The sequence below is a fragment of the Sphaeramia orbicularis genome, chromosome 5, assembly GCF_902148855.1.
Source record: "Sphaeramia orbicularis chromosome 5, fSphaOr1.1, whole genome shotgun sequence".
Classification (NCBI taxonomy): Eukaryota; Metazoa; Chordata; class Actinopteri; order Kurtiformes; family Apogonidae; genus Sphaeramia; species Sphaeramia orbicularis.
In genome coordinates, this window is record NC_043961.1 from 507,780 (window position 1) to 531,771 (window position 23,992).

General features: G+C 38.4%; 1 protein-coding gene across 2 annotated transcripts in view; it reads left to right on the forward strand.

The window, feature by feature from the left end:
* The first annotated feature begins 170 nt into the window (after positions 1-170).
* Positions 171-23,992, forward strand: part of cept1b (choline/ethanolamine phosphotransferase 1b) — a 24,858-nt gene continuing 1,036 nt past the window's right edge. The window contains exons 1-10 of one of the 2 annotated variants that reach the window (XM_030134934.1): positions 171-415; positions 7,498-7,772; positions 10,494-10,668; positions 14,581-14,728; positions 14,882-15,023; positions 18,231-18,315; positions 18,435-18,566; positions 20,078-20,236; positions 20,355-20,480; positions 21,447-21,584. In XM_030134934.1, the coding sequence (XP_029990794.1) occupies positions 7,579-7,772; positions 10,494-10,668; positions 14,581-14,728; positions 14,882-15,023; positions 18,231-18,315; positions 18,435-18,566; positions 20,078-20,236; positions 20,355-20,480; positions 21,447-21,569 (1,284 nt within the window). In that variant the 5' untranslated portion in view covers positions 171-415; positions 7,498-7,578 and the 3' untranslated portion in view covers positions 21,570-21,584. Of the gene's footprint in view, positions 416-7,497; positions 7,773-10,493; positions 10,669-14,580; positions 14,729-14,881; positions 15,024-18,230; positions 18,316-18,434; positions 18,567-20,077; positions 20,237-20,354; positions 20,481-21,446 lie in introns of both variants that reach the window. The other variant, XM_030134935.1, reaches the window with a different exon arrangement.

Consider the following 23,992-nt stretch of genomic DNA (forward strand, 5'->3'; position numbering starts at 1 on the left):
CCACTGTGCATGAAAGGGTTAACAGCAACGGTTTGTATTCAATAGTAAAAGAGACAAAGAGGAAGTGATTTTTATTGTGATTCATATTAGTTTGTTTTTAGTAGTAAACAACTTCCACCCTCCACGTCGGTAGATGACGCTACCAAGTTTTTAACGTTCACCGCTACACCTTAAATCAAACGAAGAAGACGCAGCGGCAGAAGCAACCGAAGAAGAAGAAGGCGGCTAACGTTAACTAGCCGTGTCAGGCAGCAGTGACACCGGTCGTAGTGATCCACCTGCAGTCGCTAACATCCGTCCCACGTCTCCGAGGGAAACCTAAAAGCCACCCGCCGACAGAGGAGGCCCGCCTGCCCGCTGGAAGCCCCCGTCGACCCCTCGGACTGTCCGCAGCTCGCGCTGTGTTTTCGGTCAGGTCAGTCGGTGCCTCATCCGTCAGCTCCTTTAGCTAAACAGGCTAGCTAGGGTTAGCCGGAGTCATCAGTTACAGGTGATTGATACTGTGATCTGATTCATCAGTAAACCCTCGGTGTTGGTACAATAGAGCGATAACGCGTCGAGTGAACGCATCCAGCTGACACAGGTTTTCCGGAGCTTCTTCCTGCCTTCTGTGAACTAATCTGCACCACAGGCACTGTGCGGGAGCAGAGCCGCCATCTTGGTACGGGAGAGCCGCGCCTCCTAACGTCTGGATGAGCAGAGCCAGGAGGTCTGAGCGGAGAAACTGCAGCTGGAAACACTCACATGTGTCACCCGAATGAAAACACTTGGTTTTATATAACCTGCTGACGTGTAGTTATGACATTAGACTCTTTGTTGAATTACAAATGTCAGTTTTTCTATTTTGGATAGTGATCTACTTAAACATGTTTTATGCTGAACATACACCACGTCATTAATATTTAATGACACACCGCTGTAACGCTATAGAACCACTGCCATGACCTCAGTTTGGCTGTGAATATTCAAATTATTAAGTCTGAAAATACATGACTTGGCGTTTCTGTGCTGTCATTCAATGTACAGAGTTTAACATGGAAAACAAATGCCAGAAACACTTAAAAGTTGATCAAATAAGATGCTGCTAAATGTAATAGTACACATATAGACAGAGCTTAATGTTACATATCATTTACAGCCGTTGACTGCTCAATTTATTCTAATAAACACTTTATTTGCAAAAGTTAGCCAACCAAACCCTCCCTTATTTTATCTCAACATAGCAGTTATTTAGAGATGAAATACAGTTTAAGAGATGAAATACAGAGCAGGTGTATTAGTAAAATATTGTAAAAGGAATTGTCGTTTGTCATGTGTTAATTCGGCTCAGTTTTCGCTTTGATGTTATCCTGTAAAAGAAGCCAAACCGGCGGAACTGTGACGCACTCGGTGTTTCCTGCCCGGCTCTGAACCCCGTTCCAATATGGCGGCCGTCCTTCAGGCCCGGATGTGCGGCTGCTGCTGCTGCTAATAGCGTGTTTGCTAACGTCTGACAGTCACAAGAAACAGTTTAGTAACACGGACACGGACTATTAAAGTCCATTACAAGGGTCCGCTCATTAAACCCCCCTGGGACATTCATCTGGTGTGTGTACATCCAGTAGGACGGGCTGTGGAAGTGGACTGACATGAAAGCCTGACACTTGTAACTCACTGTAAACATGAGCCAACACACACATTCCCATGGAACACATCTGTGTCTGTTCTGAAGAAACCCAAAGGATGAAAATCTGCAGCTTTTAAATGATAATCAATGAATCTTTTCTGCATTATATTATAATCTGTGCATGAAATTCTCCTCTAAAACAGAACATGTGCCTCAGCTGTTCAAACACATTTATTTGTGGTTGTTGTTGTGATCACCTCTTTTTCATTTAGTGGCATTTTAATGACTTGTACAGTGGATTGTGGGTAGTTAAACTGCATCATTGATCTTTCTGGGACCTGGACATTAGAACAGCCCATCCTTTAGATCAGGGGTGTCAAACTCAGTTCAGGTTCAACATTCAGCCCAATATGATCTCAAGTGGGTGGAACCAGTAAAATGACAGCACAGTAACCAGTAAATGACTACAAATTTTTCTATCTGAGTGCCAAAAAAGTGCAATTTTAACAATATTTACCTCAGCTTTTCATTTACACATGTGCATTACAACTTACAAATCAGTGTGTATGCAAACACACAAAACATTTAGTAACAGGCGTAATGTTGTTGAAGTTACACTTATTTTTCTTAAGAAATTTCAGGATTTTCATGGTTGTTTAGATTATTCAAATTTTTTGTGAAAGGATAGTTGGGAAATGCAAACATTTTCATCATGTGATTTTACTTTTTCATACTAAAACAAAAAAAGAAGAAACATTTGGAGTTATTAACTTATTTGTAGGTTATTGTGTTATTATTTTACCTGTCTGACCCCTTGAAAATGAAAAGCAATTGATTGAAAATGAGTTTGACACCTTTGATTGTTTATAATTGTATTTCACAAATTCGACATTTGTTTGAGCAGTTTGTGAACAATCCCATGTCCTGCTCCTGTCGTCATGTTGCAGGTGTGTTGGGATGTTCACAGTTTAAATTGTTAACACTTGGGTGAATGGAGATTATTTTCATCTTAAAACAGTCCTTTACAGCTAAACCGTGTCAGTGTGTCAGGAACTGTCAGGGGACTAAAAAAATCTTCATTCCTGGCTTAGAGTTTCTATAAAGTTCAGGAAAAGTCATGACTTTTAACTAGTAGGTATGCAAAATCACAATATGTCATAGGTTCTTTGTCCTGACACTAAACCCAGCTGTATCCACATTTTAAAGCTGATATTCTAACATTTTCAGGGGATTGATGCCCTGCACCACTCTGCTTTTTTAACATCAGATGGGCTCAGATGACACTTGAAGAGTGGTATTAAATGAATATGTCCCAGGGTTCTTGTAGGTTTTTAGAGGCTAAGGTGATGGAAGAGCTTTTTATAGTTTTTTATATTCACTTTGGATCTGTACAATAACGGTCCTTAGAAAATGAGGCTTCAGCATCATACATTTTCTGCCTATTTGAACTATCCATCCATCCATCCATCCATTCTCTTCCGCTTATCCGGGGCCGGGTCGCGGGGGTAACAGTCTAAGCAGGGATGCCCAGACTTCCCTCTCCCCAGACACCTCCTCCAGCTCTTCCGGGGGGATCCCGAGGCGTTCCCAGGCCAGCCGAGAGACATAGTCTCTCCAACGTGTCCTGGGTCTTCCCCGAGGTCTCCTCCCTCCTATCCTCCTCCTGCCTATTTGAACTAAACATAAATAAATAAATAAATGACACGTAAGACTAGAAACTGAAAAAGGCTGCTGTTTAGTTAAACAATCAGTTGTCTTGTGTTCTTAAAGCTTCTAAATGTTGATGGATATCACATTTACTGGTCCTTGAAAAGTCATGGGAAAGCAGTGCCTGTAAAAATAAAAAAACTGTATGTGAAAGTGTCGCGTTGATGAACCAGAATGGATGCGATGTCCATAAAATGGGACACATTTGAAAACCTTAATACAGATTTAGAAAACGAACGTTAAACATTGGCTGGTTTAATAACTAAGCTACAGACTGTGCGTTATTTTTTGTCACTGTTAAACCTGACAAGTAAGTCTTCATCATACTGAAGCAGAACCAGGAATCATGTCCGTGTCCACATTCCCTTAACATGCCTGAAGGTTTTCATGAGTCCAGCTGTGAGTCTGAACAGCTGTTCATACAAACTGTCCTCACAGTATGAAACTGACGTTCACTACATTTAACCATTACTGCACCAAAACATAAATAAACTTAAAACTTCAAAGATCATTTTGATATTTTTACTTGTATAGGAACACTACTCTCTCTACTTTTTTTTTTTCCCTATGAAGGTATTAAAATTTAATGAAAGACATGACAGTTACTTCTGGGAGGAGTTATATCTTTATAAACGATGTAAAGTACAACAGCAGTTTCAGTCTGTCTAGTGTCTACATGTAGCGAGTGAAGGTTTATGACACTCATGTAGTTGCATTGTGAATTTTCACACATTTGACCCAGAGTTAATGTACCACATGTCCTCAAACTGTGGCCCACGGCTTTATTTGAAGGAGGCTGGTAGACATAGGCCTTTATTTCTAATGTTCTGTATGTAATAAATACAGTCGTGGAAAAAGTTATTAGACCATCAAAAGTCCTCAAAAACACTGTTTCTGCAATCCAGTCCTAACTCCTGTGTGTATCATGTGACTAAAACAGACAGAAAAGAAAACATGGAATGAATAAAAGCACTGTTTTTGTCAGTACAATGACATGGATACTGATGGAAGAACTGAAGTGATTTGGGTTTTTATCATGAAAACATGTTAAATGGATGGATATCAGCTGTTGAATTAAACGACTATGAGCTATTTTGGTTGTTATCATTATATTTGTCCAAACAAATGTACCTTTAGTTGGACCAGGCATTAAAATGAACAAGAAACTGAAGAAACCAAGGGTGGTCTAATCATTTTTTTCCACAACTGTAGATATTATCTGATTTAGTGAAAAGTCTTTTATGATTCGCTCCAATTTTCAATGTTAAAAATACAGCGGTGGACGTTTTCACCAGCCCTGCAGCATTTTGGTGGATGGAAACCATTCATTGTTTAACAGAGATTTTATTGTGTAATGATCGTTGTCCTATTGTAGTTGTTAACTTTCTATAATAACACACACCTGCAGTGGTTGAGACTGGATGATAACACTTCATCTGAGGGAGCTACAACTGTTGAAAACAGAGAGATTTATTATTGACTGTATTAAATTAATCTTGTAGAAGTGAGTTGTTTAACCGACTACACATTCCATGACAGGAACCAGAAATTTATCCACACTATTTTTACTCGGCCTGTATTTGAGAGCGAGTTTTAACTTGTACAAGTTGACCTTGATATGGCTTTTATTAGAGATCAGCTTGTAACTGACTGTGTTTTTATTTGAGGAAATGTGGGAGTATACTATAAATGACTAAACAAAAAAAATAACTAAAGAAAAATACAGTGCATCACGAAATAAAATAAAAATGGAACAGCAGGTAAAGTCAGTTTGGTTTTTCCTCTGGTTTTGATGGTTTGAACAAGAATCAAATGTCTTTACATGTTTTGTAAATCAGTCATTGATTTTTTCGTCCAACTTTCTTCAGCTTCTATATTTCAAGGCTTTACACATAATGTTTGGAAAAACTTAAGCTAAGACAAAACAGCCTTGACACGTGTGCTGGTTTTTGTTGTTCTTTTAAGCTGTTTAAATCATAAGTGCTTTCTCTGCAGACATCAGCCAATGATTTGTGTGAACTGGATGGCATGTGACTACAAAAATAATGGAGCCAGACCTGTTTTCAAGTCACACTTAGTTTAATATGTAAGATAATGAAGTGAAGGTCAATGTGTGGAGCATCAGGACAGTGAGGAATTGGTGAAACGGAAACATCATGAATCAAATACATTTTGTCATGCTGCTGGTGTGTAACTAAAAGCTCAGCTAAAACCATTCATTTCCTATAAATAAAAATCAGACTGGACTGAACCACGGACTTAAAGGGTAGCTGCAGTGAATTTTCATTGCTAGATTTTTCAAAAGATCACGTATAATCCTAGCGGTTCCTTATAGCCCGTCTGTCCATCAGTGAGGCATGGTCAGCGACATGGGCTGTTCCAGCACCGGTAGTGTTGCAGACTCGTCATATTATCCGATTACCTGGGCTGTGATGGGCTGGTCACTGACCCCGTGCAGCAGACACCAGTCTAAGATGACACATTATCGGCCAGTGCTGGGTCGCTTCTCTAGGACAGTGGAGTGGAAAGCTTATGGCTGCACAAACAAGCGTCAACATGTGCTTTCCACTCAGTCTTGGTCACTGACTGCTGTTTGTTTACTCGCACTTGATCACCCAGAAACAACCAATGTACATCACTGGGGCAGCGGCTGCTCCCCATAGGTTCTGCCCCCGACTGTAATTCACCTAATAAAAAGGTCCAGTGGGGTGCATTCATGAAGATTTTTTTTCCTCTCTCTCTTTGTTATCTTTAATTATCGTTTTATTTGGAAAGGCAAATGTCCATCACATGCATTAATTACAGCATTAATCATGCAAGAACATAAAAAAGGATGGAGGCAGAAGGTTTGAGTGATTATGTCCATACTGCCCCTCCAGGATTTCCTTTTACAGACCACTAATTTTCCAGTTGAAGCAATAACTAGAAAAGCACTCGGAGAGACCTCCGCCAAGACAGATCAGCCCCCCCCCCATCACCACCAAAATTGAATCATTTGTTCCTTGTGCCAGTATCAACATTTCCTGAAAATTTCTTCCAAATCTGTCCATAACTTTTTGAGTTATCTTGCTAACAAACAAACAAACCCCAATGAAAACATAACCTCTGCCGTTCCTTGGTGGAGGTAAACAGAGGGTAGGTTCACACAAAGCACAAGTACAGTCAATTTAAATCAGATCTGATTGGTTTTACATACTCAGTCTATTTGGAACGGATCTCATAAGATTTTTCTTTTTCAACTTTGAGGGAAAAAGATATCTTCTCCATAACATAAATCTCAGACAATTCCGGTCCATTCATCGGTGGTGGGTGGTTCTACTTTTAACCATTTCCTCAGGACAGATTTCGTCCTGGCTGTTAATAGCATAGCTAACAGTTTTTTGTCTTTGATGTTCCAAAGTTCAAACAGCAGTAATCTGCACCTCTTGCTTATAAGCAAAACACAAAAGTAGGGCTGTGTACTGGCAAGAATCTGGCGATACAATACTAGGATCACAATATGATATATTACGATATTGTTAACAAGGCAATATTTTTGTTTTGTTTCTTTTTGTAAAAGATTGTTTCCTGGAAAAACTTATAGTGCAGCATTTGGATACATTTTTAACATGTGGCTGTAACCAGTATAAAAAAACACACACACACAAATAAATAAATAATACTTTACAGACATTACAGTTTCAGATTCTGCTTAAATGTTTGTATTCTATTGTGAAAAGAATCCCTAGTGTTCAGTCTCTGAATCATCCAACATCAGAACATTATTTTTGTGTATTCCCAATAAAAAAACAAACATTTGCCTCTTTCAGACAGTAAAAAGTGTTTTTAGGATGATGGAATTATTCAGTATTTAACAGAACAGTGTTATCAATTTCAAAAAAACTACATGTATGACCTGCAGTATCACAATAGTACTTTTGTTGTAAACAAACAACAGAACAAAATACCCATGTGAATAGAGAAATAAGAGTGTGAAAAACAAAAAACAAAAATAAACCTCTGCCATATCTGCATTTGAATAAATACCTAAAAATATTGATACAGTACTTTTTGATATCGATGCAGAAATGAAATATTGCGATACTGATATTTTCTTACAGCCCTGCACAAAAGCACAGTTAACGTTGTAAGCCCACCCAGTGCAGGTACATTTGAAAGTAATGCTCATCTGTGGTTGTGGTTGGCAGCCTCCTCCGGCCCCTCCCTCTCTCCGTGGACCTCCGGCCCCCCTGCAGGACCGTGGCAGAGCACACCAGCGGGGCTCCATGAGCGGCGCGGGGCAGCAGCAGCAGGTGGGGGGCCTGCGTTCTCGCCGAGGCCTGGTCCGGGACAGGGACCCTGGGCAGAGCGTGGGCATGGAGGCGGCCTGCTGGCTGGCCCCCGGAGTGCTGCGGAGGCTGATCGAGCTGCCCTCGCCCCCCCTGTCCCGACATCAGCTCAAGAGACTGGAGGAGCACAGGTAAGACGGCAAAACCTTCATCCACAGAGCCAGAGCACTGAACCTGACTCACCTCTAAAAATCACTTCAGATGGAATAACCGGTTATCATCATCTGGCACCAGATGGAACTGACGTGTAGGTTTATGGTACATAGTTTCAGTTTCAAACCCAAAGAATGAAAAGGGCCTCCCTAATCTGAATGACACATGGCATTGAATAACGAATGACCACTAGGGTCAGGGTTAGGGTCACGTCATTCGTTATTCCATGCCATTTGTCATTCTGATTCGGGAGGCCCGGATGAAAATCTACAGCTTTTAAATCAGGGTCATTCCATATGAAATCTATAGATTTTAAGAAAATTTCCCACCTGACCCTCTCCTATCCCACATGCTGATATTGAAATGTTTCTGAAAATTTCAGACCTCTAGCTCTTGTTGTTCAGAAGTTATAGAAGCCTGAAAATAGACGAAAATTTAGTCTGAATTTTGGTCGCAATTTTAGGGTAGCCCCTACCTACTTCAAATGGTCAGAACTTTGGAACTATTTACAATTAAGCCTTGACATTGTGGATTTTCCCATCATATATAATGTTCTATAAGTATGTAAACATTTAGAAAAATCTGAGAGGGTCAGGTGGGGACCACTGGATGAAATTATTTGGAATGACGCATCAGTTTATTCACAGATAATGAACAAAGTGATTGGATTTTTCAGCATTATATTATAATCTGTGCATGAAATTGTACTTTGAAGCTGAAACAGAACATGTGCCTCAGCTGAAAAAACAAATTTGTTTGTGGTTGTGGTCTGATTTTTTTTTTTTTTTTTTTTTTTTTTTTTTTTCAATTTAGTGGCATGTTGAAGACTTGTGCAGAGGATTGTGGGTAGTTAAACAGCATCCTTGAACATTCCTCTGTCCTTCCTTTAGATCAGGGCTGTCAAACTGGGTTTAGTTCAGGGTTCACATTCAGCCCATTATGATCTCAAGTGGCCGGCCCAGTGAAATAACAAATAAATATTAACCACAAATTTTTCTCTTTGACTGTAAAAAAGTTAAAGTTCTGGGACCTGGGCATCAGAACCGTCTTTCCTTTAGATCACAACTGACGTCTGTCCTTGTCGTCTCTCTTAAATTCTACTGTTTGAGTAATTTATGAAGAAAAGGTTAATGGTACAAAGTTTCAATTTATTTCAAATATGCAAGAAAATTTTCATACCTTAGTGCCTAGAAATAAAACAGATTTCGGAAACACATGAAAACTTATACATGTAGTCACAGAAAAACTTATTAGACCACCCTTGTTTTCTTCAATTTCTTGTTCATTTTAATGCCTGGTCCAACTAAAAGTCCATTTGTTTGGACAAATATAATGATAATAACAAAAATAACTCATAGTAGTTTAATTTCAGAGCTGATATCTATCCATTTAACACAGGGGTGTCCAAACTTTTTTTAAAGAGGGCCAGATCTGATAATGTGGACATTGCCAGGGGCCAGTGGTCCCTTCGGACATTTTTTAAACAGTAAAAATGACATATAAATGCGCTGTTCTACAACAAGTTTATTTTCATTGTCACAATATCATTTTTTTAAATTGCAATGTAACCAAATCTGAGCCACTCAGGTGTGAACAAATTCAAAAAAAAAAAAAAACAATTCTGCCTTCCTTTCACATCTGGAGTCAGATAACATAGAACAAACTGTATAGAGTATCTTAAACTTCCAAGTTGATAAAAATCTTAACCCCACATTCATTTTAAACATGACTTATATGAGTAATCATTACTCATATATTACTCAGTAATGCAAAGTCTGTTAACATTTCAGATGAAAACATATAACTCTTACTCTTGTCTTTCACAAAATCATTCAGAAAGTAATATTTTGTGTCACATCTACAAGTACATAACACCAGCAGTTAGAGGCAACTAACCTGGCAACTTGGTATCCTGCCTTGGTGGTGAATTCATTGAACTCAGGTTCACATGCAGAGTCACTGTTGTGAGTTTAAAGCAGCTTGAATTTGCTTCACTTTTTCGGAACGCTCACTCCCTGCTAGCTTGTCGTATGCGTTAGCATGTTTTGTCTGCTCGTGTCTCTTTACATTGAATTCTTAAACAAGGCAACAGTCTCTTGATAAATTAGGCAAACACAATCGCCTCGATTTTCAGTGAAAAAAAATTGTAATTCCCATCTCTCCTGGAAGCAGTGGCCCTCGCTGTCAACTTTCGTCTTTTTATTTACAGGCACCGTGGTTAGAAATTAGCGAAAAGGGTTCACGGCAAGGTCACAGAGCCAGATAGAGTTAGAGTGGTGCTGCCACCATGAGGTGAAAGGAGAAACTGCATTTTGAACCTTTTATGATTCATGTACTCGGTTCAACAGTCCAAGCGGGCCATGAATAATACATTCTAAAACCCAAGCTGTGGGCCGTATAAAATCTGACCGCGGGCCGTGATTGGCCCCCGGGCCGGACTTTGGACATGCCTGATTTAACATGTTTACTGGATAAAAACCCAAATCACTTCAGTTCTTCCATCAGTATTTGTCATTGTACTGACAAAAACAGTGCTTTGATTCATTCCATGTTTTCTTTTCTGTCTGTTTTAGTCACATGATACACACAGGAGTTAGGACTGGATTGCATAACCATTGTTTTTGATGGTCTAATAATTTTTTCCGCGACTGTATACATGAAAACAACATATGGGACATGATGTGAGTCTGTGTCTGCAGGTACAGCAGTGCTGGTCGCTCTCTGCTGGAGCCTCTGATGCAGAGGTATTGGGAGTGGTTGGTAGCACGAGTCCCAGCCTGGATCGCCCCAAACCTCATCACCATCATCGGCCTCGCCACGAACGTCTTCACCACGCTCGTCCTCGTGTACTACTGTCCCACCGCCACGGAGCAGGTGAGCCGGGTCAAAGGTCACCGAGCCTGTCCCAGTCCAACTGACCAACCTGTCCTGAACCATTCCTGTGTTGAGGATATGTTTTTCTGGTGCACTGTATACCTTACATTTAGCAGAAGCAGTAAACGTTGTATTTAATTTTCTTTTAAGGATTCTTTGTACATATAAAAGCTAACCTATTGTTTTGGTTCACCAGCCAATGGGCCATGAGCTACTGTGAAGGCGGTGTCATCGTCTATGGAAGTAAATCTGTCTCATCAGATTTTCAGTTATAAAAGCTATTGAATTTCTAGCATTGAATTTTTTTGGCACTGAAATCAAGTATCTGTATTTTTTTGTCTCTGAATTCTACTGTGTTCATAAATTTAGAATAAAAAAATTCAGATGCAAAAATTCAGGTCACACATCTGTGCTGACCATCTTCCTGCATCTGTGTCACATGACCAACCTAACGTAACTCGATTGGCCGGCTGTCGGTTCGACTTGAGATAGAACTGATTGCTTATCCTTGGTTTCCTGGATGTGTGATCAAAATTTTTTGTGTCTGAATTTTTTGCATCTTAATTTTTTGCTTCTGAATTTTTTGTGTCTGATTTTTTTTTTTTTTTTTTTTTAATTCTAAATTTATGAACATAGTTAAATTGAGAGACAAAAAAAAATCAGATACTTAATTTTAGTGCAAAAAAATTCAGTGCTAGAAATTCAATGGTTTTTATAATTCAAAATCTGATGAGACAGATTTACTTCCATAATCATCATCATCTTTTTTAGTAATTTCTTCAAACCTCTTCTCTGGTGAAACTACTGGTTGGATTCTTTTCAAATTTTATATGGGACTTCCTTGGGACCATGTCTACAAAGTTTGTTCACAGTTTTGAGAAATTTAGATTTTTGAATATCTGCAAATTTTTTGAAGCACTAACAATGTTTACTTATAATGGTCCATATTTTGATGCTTATAACATGGAAATGGTTGGAGATATCAGTATAGTTACTACTGATCACTGATAGGAAGTCATATATGGACTTTGATTTAGATGGTTCAGTTTATTAGTTTGATCCCCATTAGCTGCCGCACACCACAGCAGCTCCTCTTCCTGGGTTCATTAACAACATAAAAACAAAGCACCACAATTTCCCACAACTCACTCAACAAACAGGGTGTACATACACTCAACACAACAACACCAGAACCACAGTTCAACAACAAGCACACAATGCAAAACAATTCTAGTAACAATAATAATACCAACAACAACAACAACAGAAAACTAAATAAATAAATAAATAAACCCAAAAACAGAAACAGGTTGAGTTCTTCTCCAGTGAAAGTACCTCCCACTTGTATTGGCAGATTGATCTCCTGCATCAAAACCACAGGACTGGAACATAGAACAGAACCTGACAACCTCACAAATTCAACTTGGTATTGATTCTTGATAGAACATGATGCTGAGATACCTGTTTACTCCCTGTATAATGATTTCCTTTCTGACTTGTGCAGGGACTGGCTTTAAAAGCATCATACAGTTCACTGCTTATTCACATGAAATGAGCAGTTTCTTTTTTTTTGATACATTTTTATTGAAGTTTTCACATTTTAACAGAGATACATATTCAAATGACTTAGTCTGTTGTAGAGTTAGAGAAATAGAACAGATGTGTTAAGTAAATAACAAAAAGGGAAGAAAATACAGTCATGGTTACCGATATCTATCATCCAAAATAAGGTGCATACATTTGAATCTGTCAGTCCTTAAGCATCGTTCACTGTGTCATACTGTGTCCATTTCTTCCACTTAGACACAAAGACACTGTCTGTCATTCTAAACCGATGGGTTATGAAAAGAGCTATTTCTATTGAGCTTCCCTTGGTTATCAGGGGGCAAAGGTCAGCTGTAAACCTGATGACTTTTTGAGTTCTTTCAGTGTCACGCAAATTCTGCTTTTGGGATAAAATGATAAATATGACGGAGTTGAGGTTTGTAGGACGTTTGTATTTTTTCTGCCCAGGCGTTTGACAAAATCAAATCTGTTAAATATTGTTGCTTGAGGTGCCATCTGGGTTCAGTTTAAGACAAAATACCTGTCATTTTTAACCATTTATCACATGATGGGACCTGAACGGAGTACCTGATCTCACAGGGGTCCCATGTCTTCCTACATCATTGAAAACATGAGGTGGTTAATCTGGATCATCTACATACTTGACTGTGCAGGTTTCACTGGTGCTATGTTTTAAAATGTCACATGAGAACAATGTGCAACGTACAAGAGGAAACTGAAAATGTTAAACCTATGTTTTAGTCCTGTGAAGAAAGAACAACAATATGTGAAGTATAATCTATATGACTATAAGATTATGATTGTGAATTCTTTCACTTCAATCTGGAGTCATGTACGGAGTATATTCTGGGTGAATAGTGCTCTGTGTTTCTAACCCAATGTTCAGGAATTATCTGTAAAATTTCCCTTAACCTCCTCAGACCCAGCTATGGGTTTTCTGTCCACATTTGTGCACAAGACTTTCATAACCTTATACAGAAAAAGAAAACTGTCCACCACAACTGGACATTCCATAAAAATTTTAAAAACTGCATCTGAAAAAACTGTTGCATCATGTTTCCAATATAGGCACTTATTTAATGAAAAAAAAAAAAAAAAGCTTGTACTTTGCTGACATTTCCTGGGTCTTAGGAAGTTAAACTGGGTCTACTTTCCACAGCGGAGGGCTACCTTCATATTCACAGATCACTGAGCCATTTGGAACAGAAACTAGTGTAAAGTTCGAGGGTGATTTTATTCTGATCATCAGTTCATCATCTGATCGGGTTCTGACATGAACTGAAATGAACTGTAAACTCACAACAGGTCCTTAAATCATCATCACTGTCTCATTCATGTAAATGTGGTACAGAAATACTGGGACCAGTTCTGACCTGAAAACAAAGGGAGCTTGAAGTTTCTAACGTTTCATGTCTTTTACCTTTTTTTTTTTGTTGTTTTATCTTTTATTGGTTTATGATCAAGCGACTGTTCAAACTCAAGCCTCACAGGTCAAATAGTTCTTTTTGTGTTTTTTTTTTTAACAGAACAGCTGCAGATGATGTATTTTCTCAATAAACACAAGGTTTTTTTTTTCCATTTTGAAGTGTCACATCAGAAAAACTTAAAACTGTAAAAGAAAGAAAAGGTTGTTTTTTCTTCATCAGGAGCTGGTTTTTGCCTTTTTTGAGAGTTGATGTGCATGAAAGGAAATGGAAACGCCTTTATCAGATAAATTCAGAAATAGTCACAGAAGAAATTCTTAGACCACTCCTTGTTTTCTTGAATTTCTTGTTCATTTTAATGCCTGGTCCAACGAAAGGTCCATTTGTTTGGACAAATATAATGAGAACAACAAAAATAGCTCATAGCAGTTTAATTTCAGAGCTGATATCTATCCATTTAACATGTTTTCTTGATAATCAAAATCACTTCAGTTCTTCCATCAATATCTATGGCATTGTACTGACAAAAACAGTGCTTTTATTCATTCCATGTTTTCTGTTCTGTCTGTTTTAGTCACATGACACACACAGGAGTTAGGACTGGATTGCAGAACCATTGTTTCTGATGACTTTTGATGGTCTATGAATTTTTTCTGTGACTGTAGTGAACACTTAACTCGCATGATCAAGCTGATGGCAGCATCTTTAATTATTTCAGTATTGATACTGATGGTATAAATTCTGTTAGAATTTACACCAGAATTTATAAAAAAGCCAGTGAACCTTTACTGTGTTTTACAGCCATGTGTCCTGCAGTCTACAGCCCCGCCCCCTGACCACAGGACAGTTTTCATCTAAATAAATTTATGAAAATACCATCTTCAGACTCTCAGTGTTATCTTCCCTGTGACTGTGTTTCCAGGCTCCTCTGTGGGCGTACCTGCTCTGCGCCGTCGGTCTGTTCATCTACCAGTCGTTGGACGCCATCGACGGGAAGCAGGCCAGACGGACCAATAGCAGCTCTCCGTTGGGTGAGCTGTTCGACCACGGCTGCGACTCACTCTCCACCGGTTAGTACGACCCCGCTGTCGGCCTGTCTGTGTTAATGTGAACAACATGACACTAACCTGTGTGTGTGTGTGTGTGTGTGTGTGTGTGTGTGTGTGTGTGTGTGTGTGTGTGTGTGTGTGTGTGTGTGTGTGTGTGTGTATGTGCATGCGCAGTGTTTGTGGTGTTGGGAACCAGTATAGCCGTGCAGCTGGGTACAAATCCAGACTGGATGTTCTTCTGCTGCTTCGCTGGGATGTTCATGTTCTACTGCGCCCACTGGCAGACATACGTGTCAGGAACGCTGCGCTTCGGGATGTGAGTCCATTTCCAATCGCACGTAGCGTAACAGGACGATAACGACAGCCTTCTTAATAGAGCACATTCACAACCATCAACTGACAAGAACAGAACAGATCCCATAGTCGGCTCATCCACGTGGTACTAAATATGTGTTGAGATAAAGCATGAAAAATAACAAAACATATTCAAATAAGAATTGTGGGGCAGTGCAATTACAACAGGTAACGACTGATAAATATAATTCAGTTAATTGTAGCAGCAGTAAGTGAAGAGAGCAGCTTTAAACCCATTCCCTAGACCAGGGGTGTCAAACTCATTTCAGTTCAGGTTCCACATTCAGCCCAATATGATCTGAAGTGGATCAGACCAGTAGAATAATAACAGAGTAATCTATAAATAATAACAACTCCAAATATTTTTCTTTTTTTAGGTCGAAAAAAAGTAAAACTATCCTTTAAAACATGTGAATGACATGAACAACCTGAAATTTCTTAAAGCAAATTTGTACAATTTTAACAATATTCTGTCTCAGTTTATCATTTACACATGTGCGTTACAACTTACAGATCATAGTGGATCTACAAATACACAAAACATTTAATAACAGGGAGAATATTGTTAAAATCGCATTTATGTTTCTTAAGACATTTCAGCTTGTACATTTGCGGAAAAAATTATTTTACCATCAAAAGTCATCAGAAACAATGGTTATTCAATCCAGTCCTAACTCCTGTGTGTGTCATGTGACTAAAACAGACAGAAAAGAAAACATGGAATGAATCAAAGCACTGTTTTTGTCAGTACAATGACACAGATACTGATGGAAGAACTGAAGTGATTTGGGTTTTTATCCAGAAAACATGTTAAATGGATAGATATCAGCTCTGAAATTCAACTACTATGAGCTGTTTTTGTTCTCATTATATTTGTCCAAACAAATGGACCTTTAGTTGGACCAGGCATTAAAATGAACAAGAAACTGAAGAAAACAAGGGGTGGTCTAATAAGTTTTTCTGCGACTGTACATGGTTGTTCATGTTATCCCCTTTTTTTGTGAAGTGATAGTTTGTAAATATAAACATTTTCCCGTAATTTTACTTTTTTACATTCAAACAAAGAGAATGAATTAGGAGTTGTCATTATTTATAGGGTATTGTGTTTTTATTTTATTGGTCTGAATCACTTGAGATCATATTGGTCTGTATGTGGAACCTGAACTAAAATGATTTTAACATTTTTGATTGTTGATATCTTCTGTGTACTTTTTGCATTTTACAAATTCATCCTAATGGCCAGATTGGAGCCTTTGGTGGGCTGGTTTTGGCCCACGGGCCGTATGTTTGACAGCCCTGCTCTAGACGAATGCATTAATAATCATCTCAGTCATCACTTGGACCCTCTGTCACCGTGTGGTGTATTTAGAGACCCTACCCTCCGCTGGGAATTTCTATTTCCTAATTGTTTTCCTGTTCAGGCTGTTTCTGGGCATCGACCTTCAGGGAGTGAGTTGGTTTCTTCAGCCAGTCACTAACGGCGTCACAGTGTACGTGGGCTGAACAGTATAAATATGAAGTGAGTCCAGTTTAAGGTAGAAATGAGGAAACGTGGGATTCAGCTGCGTTAGAACATTCCTCTAGAGTTTCGTGAAGGTGTTGTGTGTTTATTTGTGCTTCTAGAATGTATATGACCGCTGTGACAGAATCAGGAAAGGATATTTTATTTTTTCATTTCACTCCTTTTTTTTTCCTTCTACACCACTCGCTCTGCCCATTCAGTCAGAGGAGGCAGAGTTTGAGCAGCTCTGTTTAGAGACACATGACAGACATTTCCTTTTTAAGTTATTTTTAATAGACTAGAACTTTATTGTCATTGTTACAGGAACAATGAAGATCAATTGCACAGGAAGAACACGTAAAGTGCAAAAAGACTAAAAAAATCACGCAAAATTATACAGAAAAATACTGACAATATACAAAAACTGCAAAGAAATACTAAAAGATACAAAAAGCTATAAAACTATACTACAGATAAAAGAAATATATACTACAAATAAGGATATATACAGGCAGTATAGGATATGTGTTAGGTAAAAGTAAAAAAATTAGATCCATGGGTTTTGATTTTTCATGATGAATCCAGTGAACGGACTGAAATGAAGCAGGTCAGTCACAAGTCCTGGCTCTGGAATCACACTTTTGAGTCACAGATTGGAATTTTTTTTTTTTTCTTTTTTTAACTTTTTATTTTAACTTCTTCAAAATGCCTTTACAGCACAGTAACAGCAATAACAGAGCACAAAACAACAACAGGGGGTGCTGCTGTTCCATATGCACTCATCTGCTTTTCCGCATCAGATCTGGAAACAAGAATTAGTGTCCTAGAATATGGTCCATTTCTCCCATCTTCGATTTAACAGAACCCATCTTAATCCTCTGATGCAATGTAAATTTTTCCATGGTACACATTTCCTCCACAGATTGGACGTTTAATTCATTGACCCTGGTTTCAGCTTTATCAGGAAAAAAAAACAGTATGAGTTGCAGAGGACAGGTTCCAGAGTGATAGGTGTTTTTAACAGTAAAGTTCAGACACACATGTTTTTCTGTATTTAGATATGAGGCTTGTCTAAATCATCCTTATCACAGTCATTCTTCATTATATTCTTTGTTTTTTTTTGAGCTGATGGTAAATGGATTTCTTCTGAACATAAAGTTTCTGTTATTGGAGCTAACGGTGATAATCATCCTATTTCACCTGTGTTTCTATCTGATTACAGTTGGTGTTTTTTGCTGTATTTGTGCATAATCAGATTTTTAAAATATAATTCTTGTCTTCCTGTATCTTCAAATTGTGACTATTGTTATGAATCTGTGTAAATACAACTGTTAGGAGTAAAACAAAAAAAGCAGAGGATCTGAGACCTGGTTCATAAACCAAAACCATTTCTGAGATTTACTAAATGATGCCCTATAAAACCAGTAAAATCTTAGAATTGCCTAAAAATTAAAGTGGGTGGCCTTTGTATAGATATTAAAATAGGTATTTCACACACACTCCTTTTTTTTTATCAGCACTTTTTCAGCTTTTTTTTTTTTTTTAATTCATTCCAACAGTGATTCAGGATAAAAGAGAAAAGTCCACATTAAATATTTAGTAAATGAAGTTTTTCGTTTTAAACGTCACTAATTCGTCTGCGATCTCTGCTTCTCTTCTTTGACTCAGCATCGATGTGACTGAGGTGCAAATCTTCATAATAATCATGTATCTGCTAGCCGCCGTGGGAGGATCGGCTCTTTGGCAGTCACTGGTAATTGGGTTAATTCCTACTGATTGTAATCTATGCTATAATGTGTTTGTTGTTTCCGCTGTGGATTTAAAGCAGGATGTCATGTATTCTTACCTCGATGTTGCATCTTTATTTCCCAGATTCCAGTCCTGAACATCCAGATGAAAATGGTTCCGGCCATCTGCACATTTTTAGGAGCCATTTTCTCCTGCACCAACTACTTCAGAGTTATATTTACAGGAGGCGTCGGAAAAAACGGATCCACAATAGCAGTAAGTCCGATAGGAGTCTGTCTGTAATGGCAGTAGCAGACATCTGGAGTTCCTCAGGGCTCCATCTGCGGGCCACTGCTTTTGTTTCAACTAGAGAGAATTAAGGCTGCAACAATGAAATTTGACTGATTACTTCCGTTACTTAATTCCCCATATGTTAAGTCTCCCCCGATATGTCCCTTCACTGTAGGCCCCGTCCATACGAAAAAGGGTTTCGGTCATATCTGCAAAGGTTTTGTATCGAATAGGCCTTTCATCCACGCAAAACCAGCGTTTTCAGTCACTTAAACCACAACTTTTTGAAACAGAGTCCAAGAGCGGATAAGTCTGAAATCGACGGTTTCGCATCTTCGTCTGTATGTCCAAACCGTAACTGTTCTAACATGATGATGTCATAGCCCCGCCTCACTAACCTTTCACACTGGAAGCAAGACACCACTTCACATCAACAACAATAATGGCGGACTATAGTAGTGCCCGTGCTACAACAGCTATGAGCTTATTGGAAACATTGAATCAAAATCTTCAGTTCCTCTTTCATTACAATGAGCAACCAACAACCATAGCTAACAATATTCACTACATGCTCATGGATCTACTGCCAAGAGGGGCAACCAGGAGAAAATATTGGGTCAGACCTGGTAGAACAGGGGTGTCAAACTCAGATCCTCGAGGGCCGGTATCCTGCATGTTTTAGATGTTTCCCTCTTCCAGCACACCTGACGGTCGTTATCAGGCTTCTGCAGAGCTGGATGATAGGCTTCTCATTTGAATCAGGTGTGTTGAAAGAGGGAAACATCTAAAACATGCAGGGTACCGGCCCTCGAGGATCTGAGTTTGACACCCCTGCGGTAGAACCAAGTAATCTTTCTGTACATGCTCCACGTCCTCTTCCCTGTTTTTTTGCAAGAGCATTACAACACCACATACAGGCCTGGCACTGGTACTACATCGTTTTCAATGGTTTCATTTGGATGCAGATATTTCCTGACTCCATGTTTACATAGCACTTTTTTGAAAACAGTAAAGAAAAAGATCGGATAGGAAAAGATGCAGTTTCGCGTGGTCATGGCCTTAGTTACTGTTGCTATGCCTGTCAAACTTTGGCTCTCAACATGTCAGTTCACAGAAAGAACTAGAGGAGTTATCTCCATAATTTAGTGTCATTTAATCAAAAAACCCTAATGTCAGCTTGGTTATCACACAGTTGTTGGTAAATGAAGACCGCTGAGCTGCTTGTGCTTGTGTATTGTTTGAGTCTTGTTTCTTTGGGGTGGAATTACAGTATGTATTCTTTCAGACTAGTTTCATGTAAGTTTTCATTATTTGCTAACAACTGTGTGTGAAGCTAACATTAGCTTGTGTCTTACCGTAGCGCAAACGAATCATTTAACTTCTGTCATCAGGTTTTTTTTTGTTAACAATGACTCAAGTGTAAAAATGACAGGAAATTCTCTTCTTTTGTCTCTGCTGCTCATTTATTTGTACATTTCTCGTCTTTTTGTCTTCAGGGAACCAGCGTCCTGTCTCCAGTCCTGCACATTGGTACGGTTATAATTCTGGCCATGATGATTTATAAGAAGTCTGCAGTTCAGCTTTTTGAGAAACATCCGTGTCTTTACATCCTGGCGTTCGGATTCGTCTCGGCCAAAATCACCAATAAATTAGTTGTGAGTGAAACTTTTTTTTTTTTTTTTTTGCCAAATTTCAGTTTGAATGTAAATGTAAGAGGAACGGATCAGGGATTTGATGTAAATATCTGATAATGTGTTGGGTTTGTGTCCACAGGTAGCACATATGACAAAAAGTGAGATGCACCTCCATGATTTAGCCTTCCTGGGACCGGGACTGCTGTTCCTGGATCAGTATTTCAATAGTTTTATTGATGAGTACCTGGTGCTGTGGATCGCATTGGTGAGTTTGTTATTCATTGGTGGGGTTTATTTCACTCTGACTGTACTTTCAGTCTGAACTTGTTTTATATTGTCCAATCAAACAAGGCTTATAAATCCATGTATCATTCGTTCTTTTCATATTCAATTGAGAATCCACAATCGGAAAATGAAAACATGACTCGTTATTTCATTATTCATGTTGTTTTTCATTCTTTCGATTGTATGCACAAATTAAAAATTGGAAATAAGCGCCCCCTTCTTAATTGGAAATCTACAGCAGCCCCTTTCAGCACACAATGGATTAATGAGGTTATGTCCGTTTTAACAATAGAGAAAATTAGATATTTAAAACGAGGAAACTTGAACAGATTCTACAATAAATGGCGACTGTTTTATGGATTTTTTTGAGACAATGTAACCCCCCCCCCCCCCCATCACATTATTACTTATTTATTTATTTTCTTATGTTTATGTCTCCAATTTAATTATTTATTCAGACAGTCTTAGTATTCTTTTCATTGTATTGTTTGTCTGGTTTCATTGTTATTTGTTCCTAAAAATCTGCCAATCTGAAAGTAATGGTGTTTCCAAACCTGGTTAGTGTCGACAGTGTGCCATGGTATTGGTGTGGACCTTTAATTCTCTTGTTTACACGTCAATAAAAATATGAAAAAAAAAAATAAAAAATTGGAAGTAAGCAAAAGGACCAAATGTTGGGTTTCATGTTGACATTTTCGATATCTGGTTTGGTATGGCCCCCAAGTTACGAACTTCTATAATTAGGTGGTCATTAGGAGGATATGTTGTTGATGACATCATTCCAGTTTATTGATTCAGATGACTTCAGGTGTTGTGTGTTTTTGGGGGGGTGATTATAGGATGACTTCATGTTTTGCTCCAGACTGTTATTACATCAGCTGTCGTTTGGCTGTGGTTTGTCGTCCTGTGCTGATGTGTCGTGTGTTGTTGCGTTTGTCGTCTGCAGGTGATTTCGCTGTTCGACCTGGTGCGTTACTGCGTCAGCGTGTGTAACCAGATCGCCTGCCACCTCCACATCTTCGTTTTCAAAATCAAGCCTTGTTCGTCAGCGCTCGCCGCTTCTCACTGAGGAAACGCCGGCCGCCATTGACTCTGTCTGTTCGTCGTCTTCTCCCTCTGACACGCAGGGGGCGCTGTGGTGTAAAGTATGTGCTTCTGCCAACTGAATGTGAGGACAAATACTGTACATAAGAGTCTGGAGTATTACTGTGCGTGTTCTTTCACCTGTTGCAGAGGAAACAGTCCAGGTGCTACTCAGTGAGTGTTTTAACTGTTTCTGTGAACCATCATGTAAAGCAAAACCCATTCTGTTCTTTTCATGACTATAATTTTGTAAGATTTGCATACAGTTACCTTTTTTTGCTATTGTAAATACAAACTGTTGCGGTGTCCGTGCTTCTCTTTAAGTTAAAGGCTTCGACACTTTCACACTCCTCGTGTTTCTGATCTCGGATCAGCTTTCTGTTACAGCAGACGGTTTGTTTGGAGGAAACGTGACGTCTGAAACCACTCACACATGCGCTGGCGGGTTTGTATATTTGTATGTGAAGTCTTACGCTAGTATATGCGTAATGTTAAAACTGCACAGGGTTAAGCTTCAGTCTGAGCACAGACTAACCTTCTCCGTTTGCCGATTCTCACTTATTTACAAAAGTTGCTCAGATTTTTTTCACATTTTGCAGCCGATGGAAACAATGTAAAAATAGTTCATTTAAATGTTATCAAAGAGTCCGAATCACAGGAGCTGCTGCTATTATTATTATGATTATTATTAATATTATTTAAAAAAAAAGTAAAATGTGGCTGAAAAATGTACCCAAAAAATAAATTGTCAACCTTATTTTAATTTGTCTACGTGAACTCCAGACAAAACGTGATTCATAAGGTTTTTATTTTTATTTTATTAAACATATACGTTGTAGATGTGTAACAAACAGCAGCACTTGAATGGGTGTGTGTGCATTATTTGTTAAAAAATAAAATGATTTTTAAATAAAACCACTCATAAGCAAAGACTGGGTAGAGACGTTCATAATGAATAATAATAACCAGCCGCTTTGTGAGTTAATGTTGAAAGAGAAACGTCTGCAGAGGAAGCACTAGTCTAGAGTTTTTTGCAATTTAGGCTTTTTTCTCATCGACTAAGAAATCTAAACTACATGCTTTGGATTTATTTAACATATTAAAATATGTCTTGAACAAAATACCATTGATGATGTAAAATAAAATTCAGTTTTTATTCAGTCACAGTTTCATGATTAAGACACAAAAACTACTCTTTTCAGGTTTAAATAACAAGCACCAAAAATAAAAAGCAATTATTTTCAGACTGAATCAGGACTCGAACGCTGTCTAGTTTGGTTTTCCTCATCTCCGTCCACAACCGTGTGATCCCGAAGTTTATCTTCATTCCTGACATCAGCTAAATCGACATTTTTTTTTAATACACTTGCCTATTTATTCAACCACAAAAGTACAGAAACGCAAGTCAAATTAATCCTCTTCAGAAAATGTTTTTGGTGTTTTCCTGATGAGGTCAAGCATAAAAATTAAACTATTTTGCTTATTTTGGCCGGACTGACAAGAAAACATGCGGCAAAACAGTCACATCATCAGTGTATATAGATTTTCAGTACAACATTTGATACAATAATTTGCATTTCCACTGAAATTTTGACTTGTATCTGAATTTTTCAAAATAATCAACACATGGAGCTGTTGACTCGACCTATCGTGTAGCTCTGCATCTCCTCGCATGTTTATTGGGACCTGTATGTTTTAGCTGCGACAAATACTTTAATTATCAATTTACACATTTTATCAAAGAAGGGGCAAATATTTTCTGGTTTCCTTCATCCTCTGTGTTTGCATTAAATTTCTTTAGGCTGAAGATAAAATGTTGCATTTTGAGAAAGACATTTCTACCCTTTTCGGACATTTCACAAACCAAACGACTAATTAAGAAAATAATTGTTAGGTGCAGTTAAAATCAGGCATAATACCAGATAAAGCTATGCCCTTCATTCAGATTGTCCTTTCAGTCCAAATCAAGAATAATTATAAATATAGATGATCAGAAATATGAAACTATCCATCTGAAAACACATTCTGTTTCATTTTCTACAACTTGAAAACAGAGTCCAGAGACAGAGCTAGGAGTCTTGTTTCCCCTCAGACACTCAAATGACAATTTTTTGAAAGGTAATAATAAAAGTTTTGCCTTTAGTCGAACATTTTTCAATTACAGTTTTTATGTCGTAAAACAAGTGTCGAAAAAAAGAGTCAGGAAACTGTAATTACTCCAGCAGGTGTACGTGGTATTAACTGAACTTTAAAGTGATGACATTTGCAGTGAATTTCATCTCTAATCCTTTTTTCATTCATATCCTGAAGGTGGAATATGTCGCCCTTTTGGTGCTGGCGATGTGTCACGTGACTTGATTCTTTACTTCACTCAAACTGCGACTTTGAACAAACATGTCCATCATACCA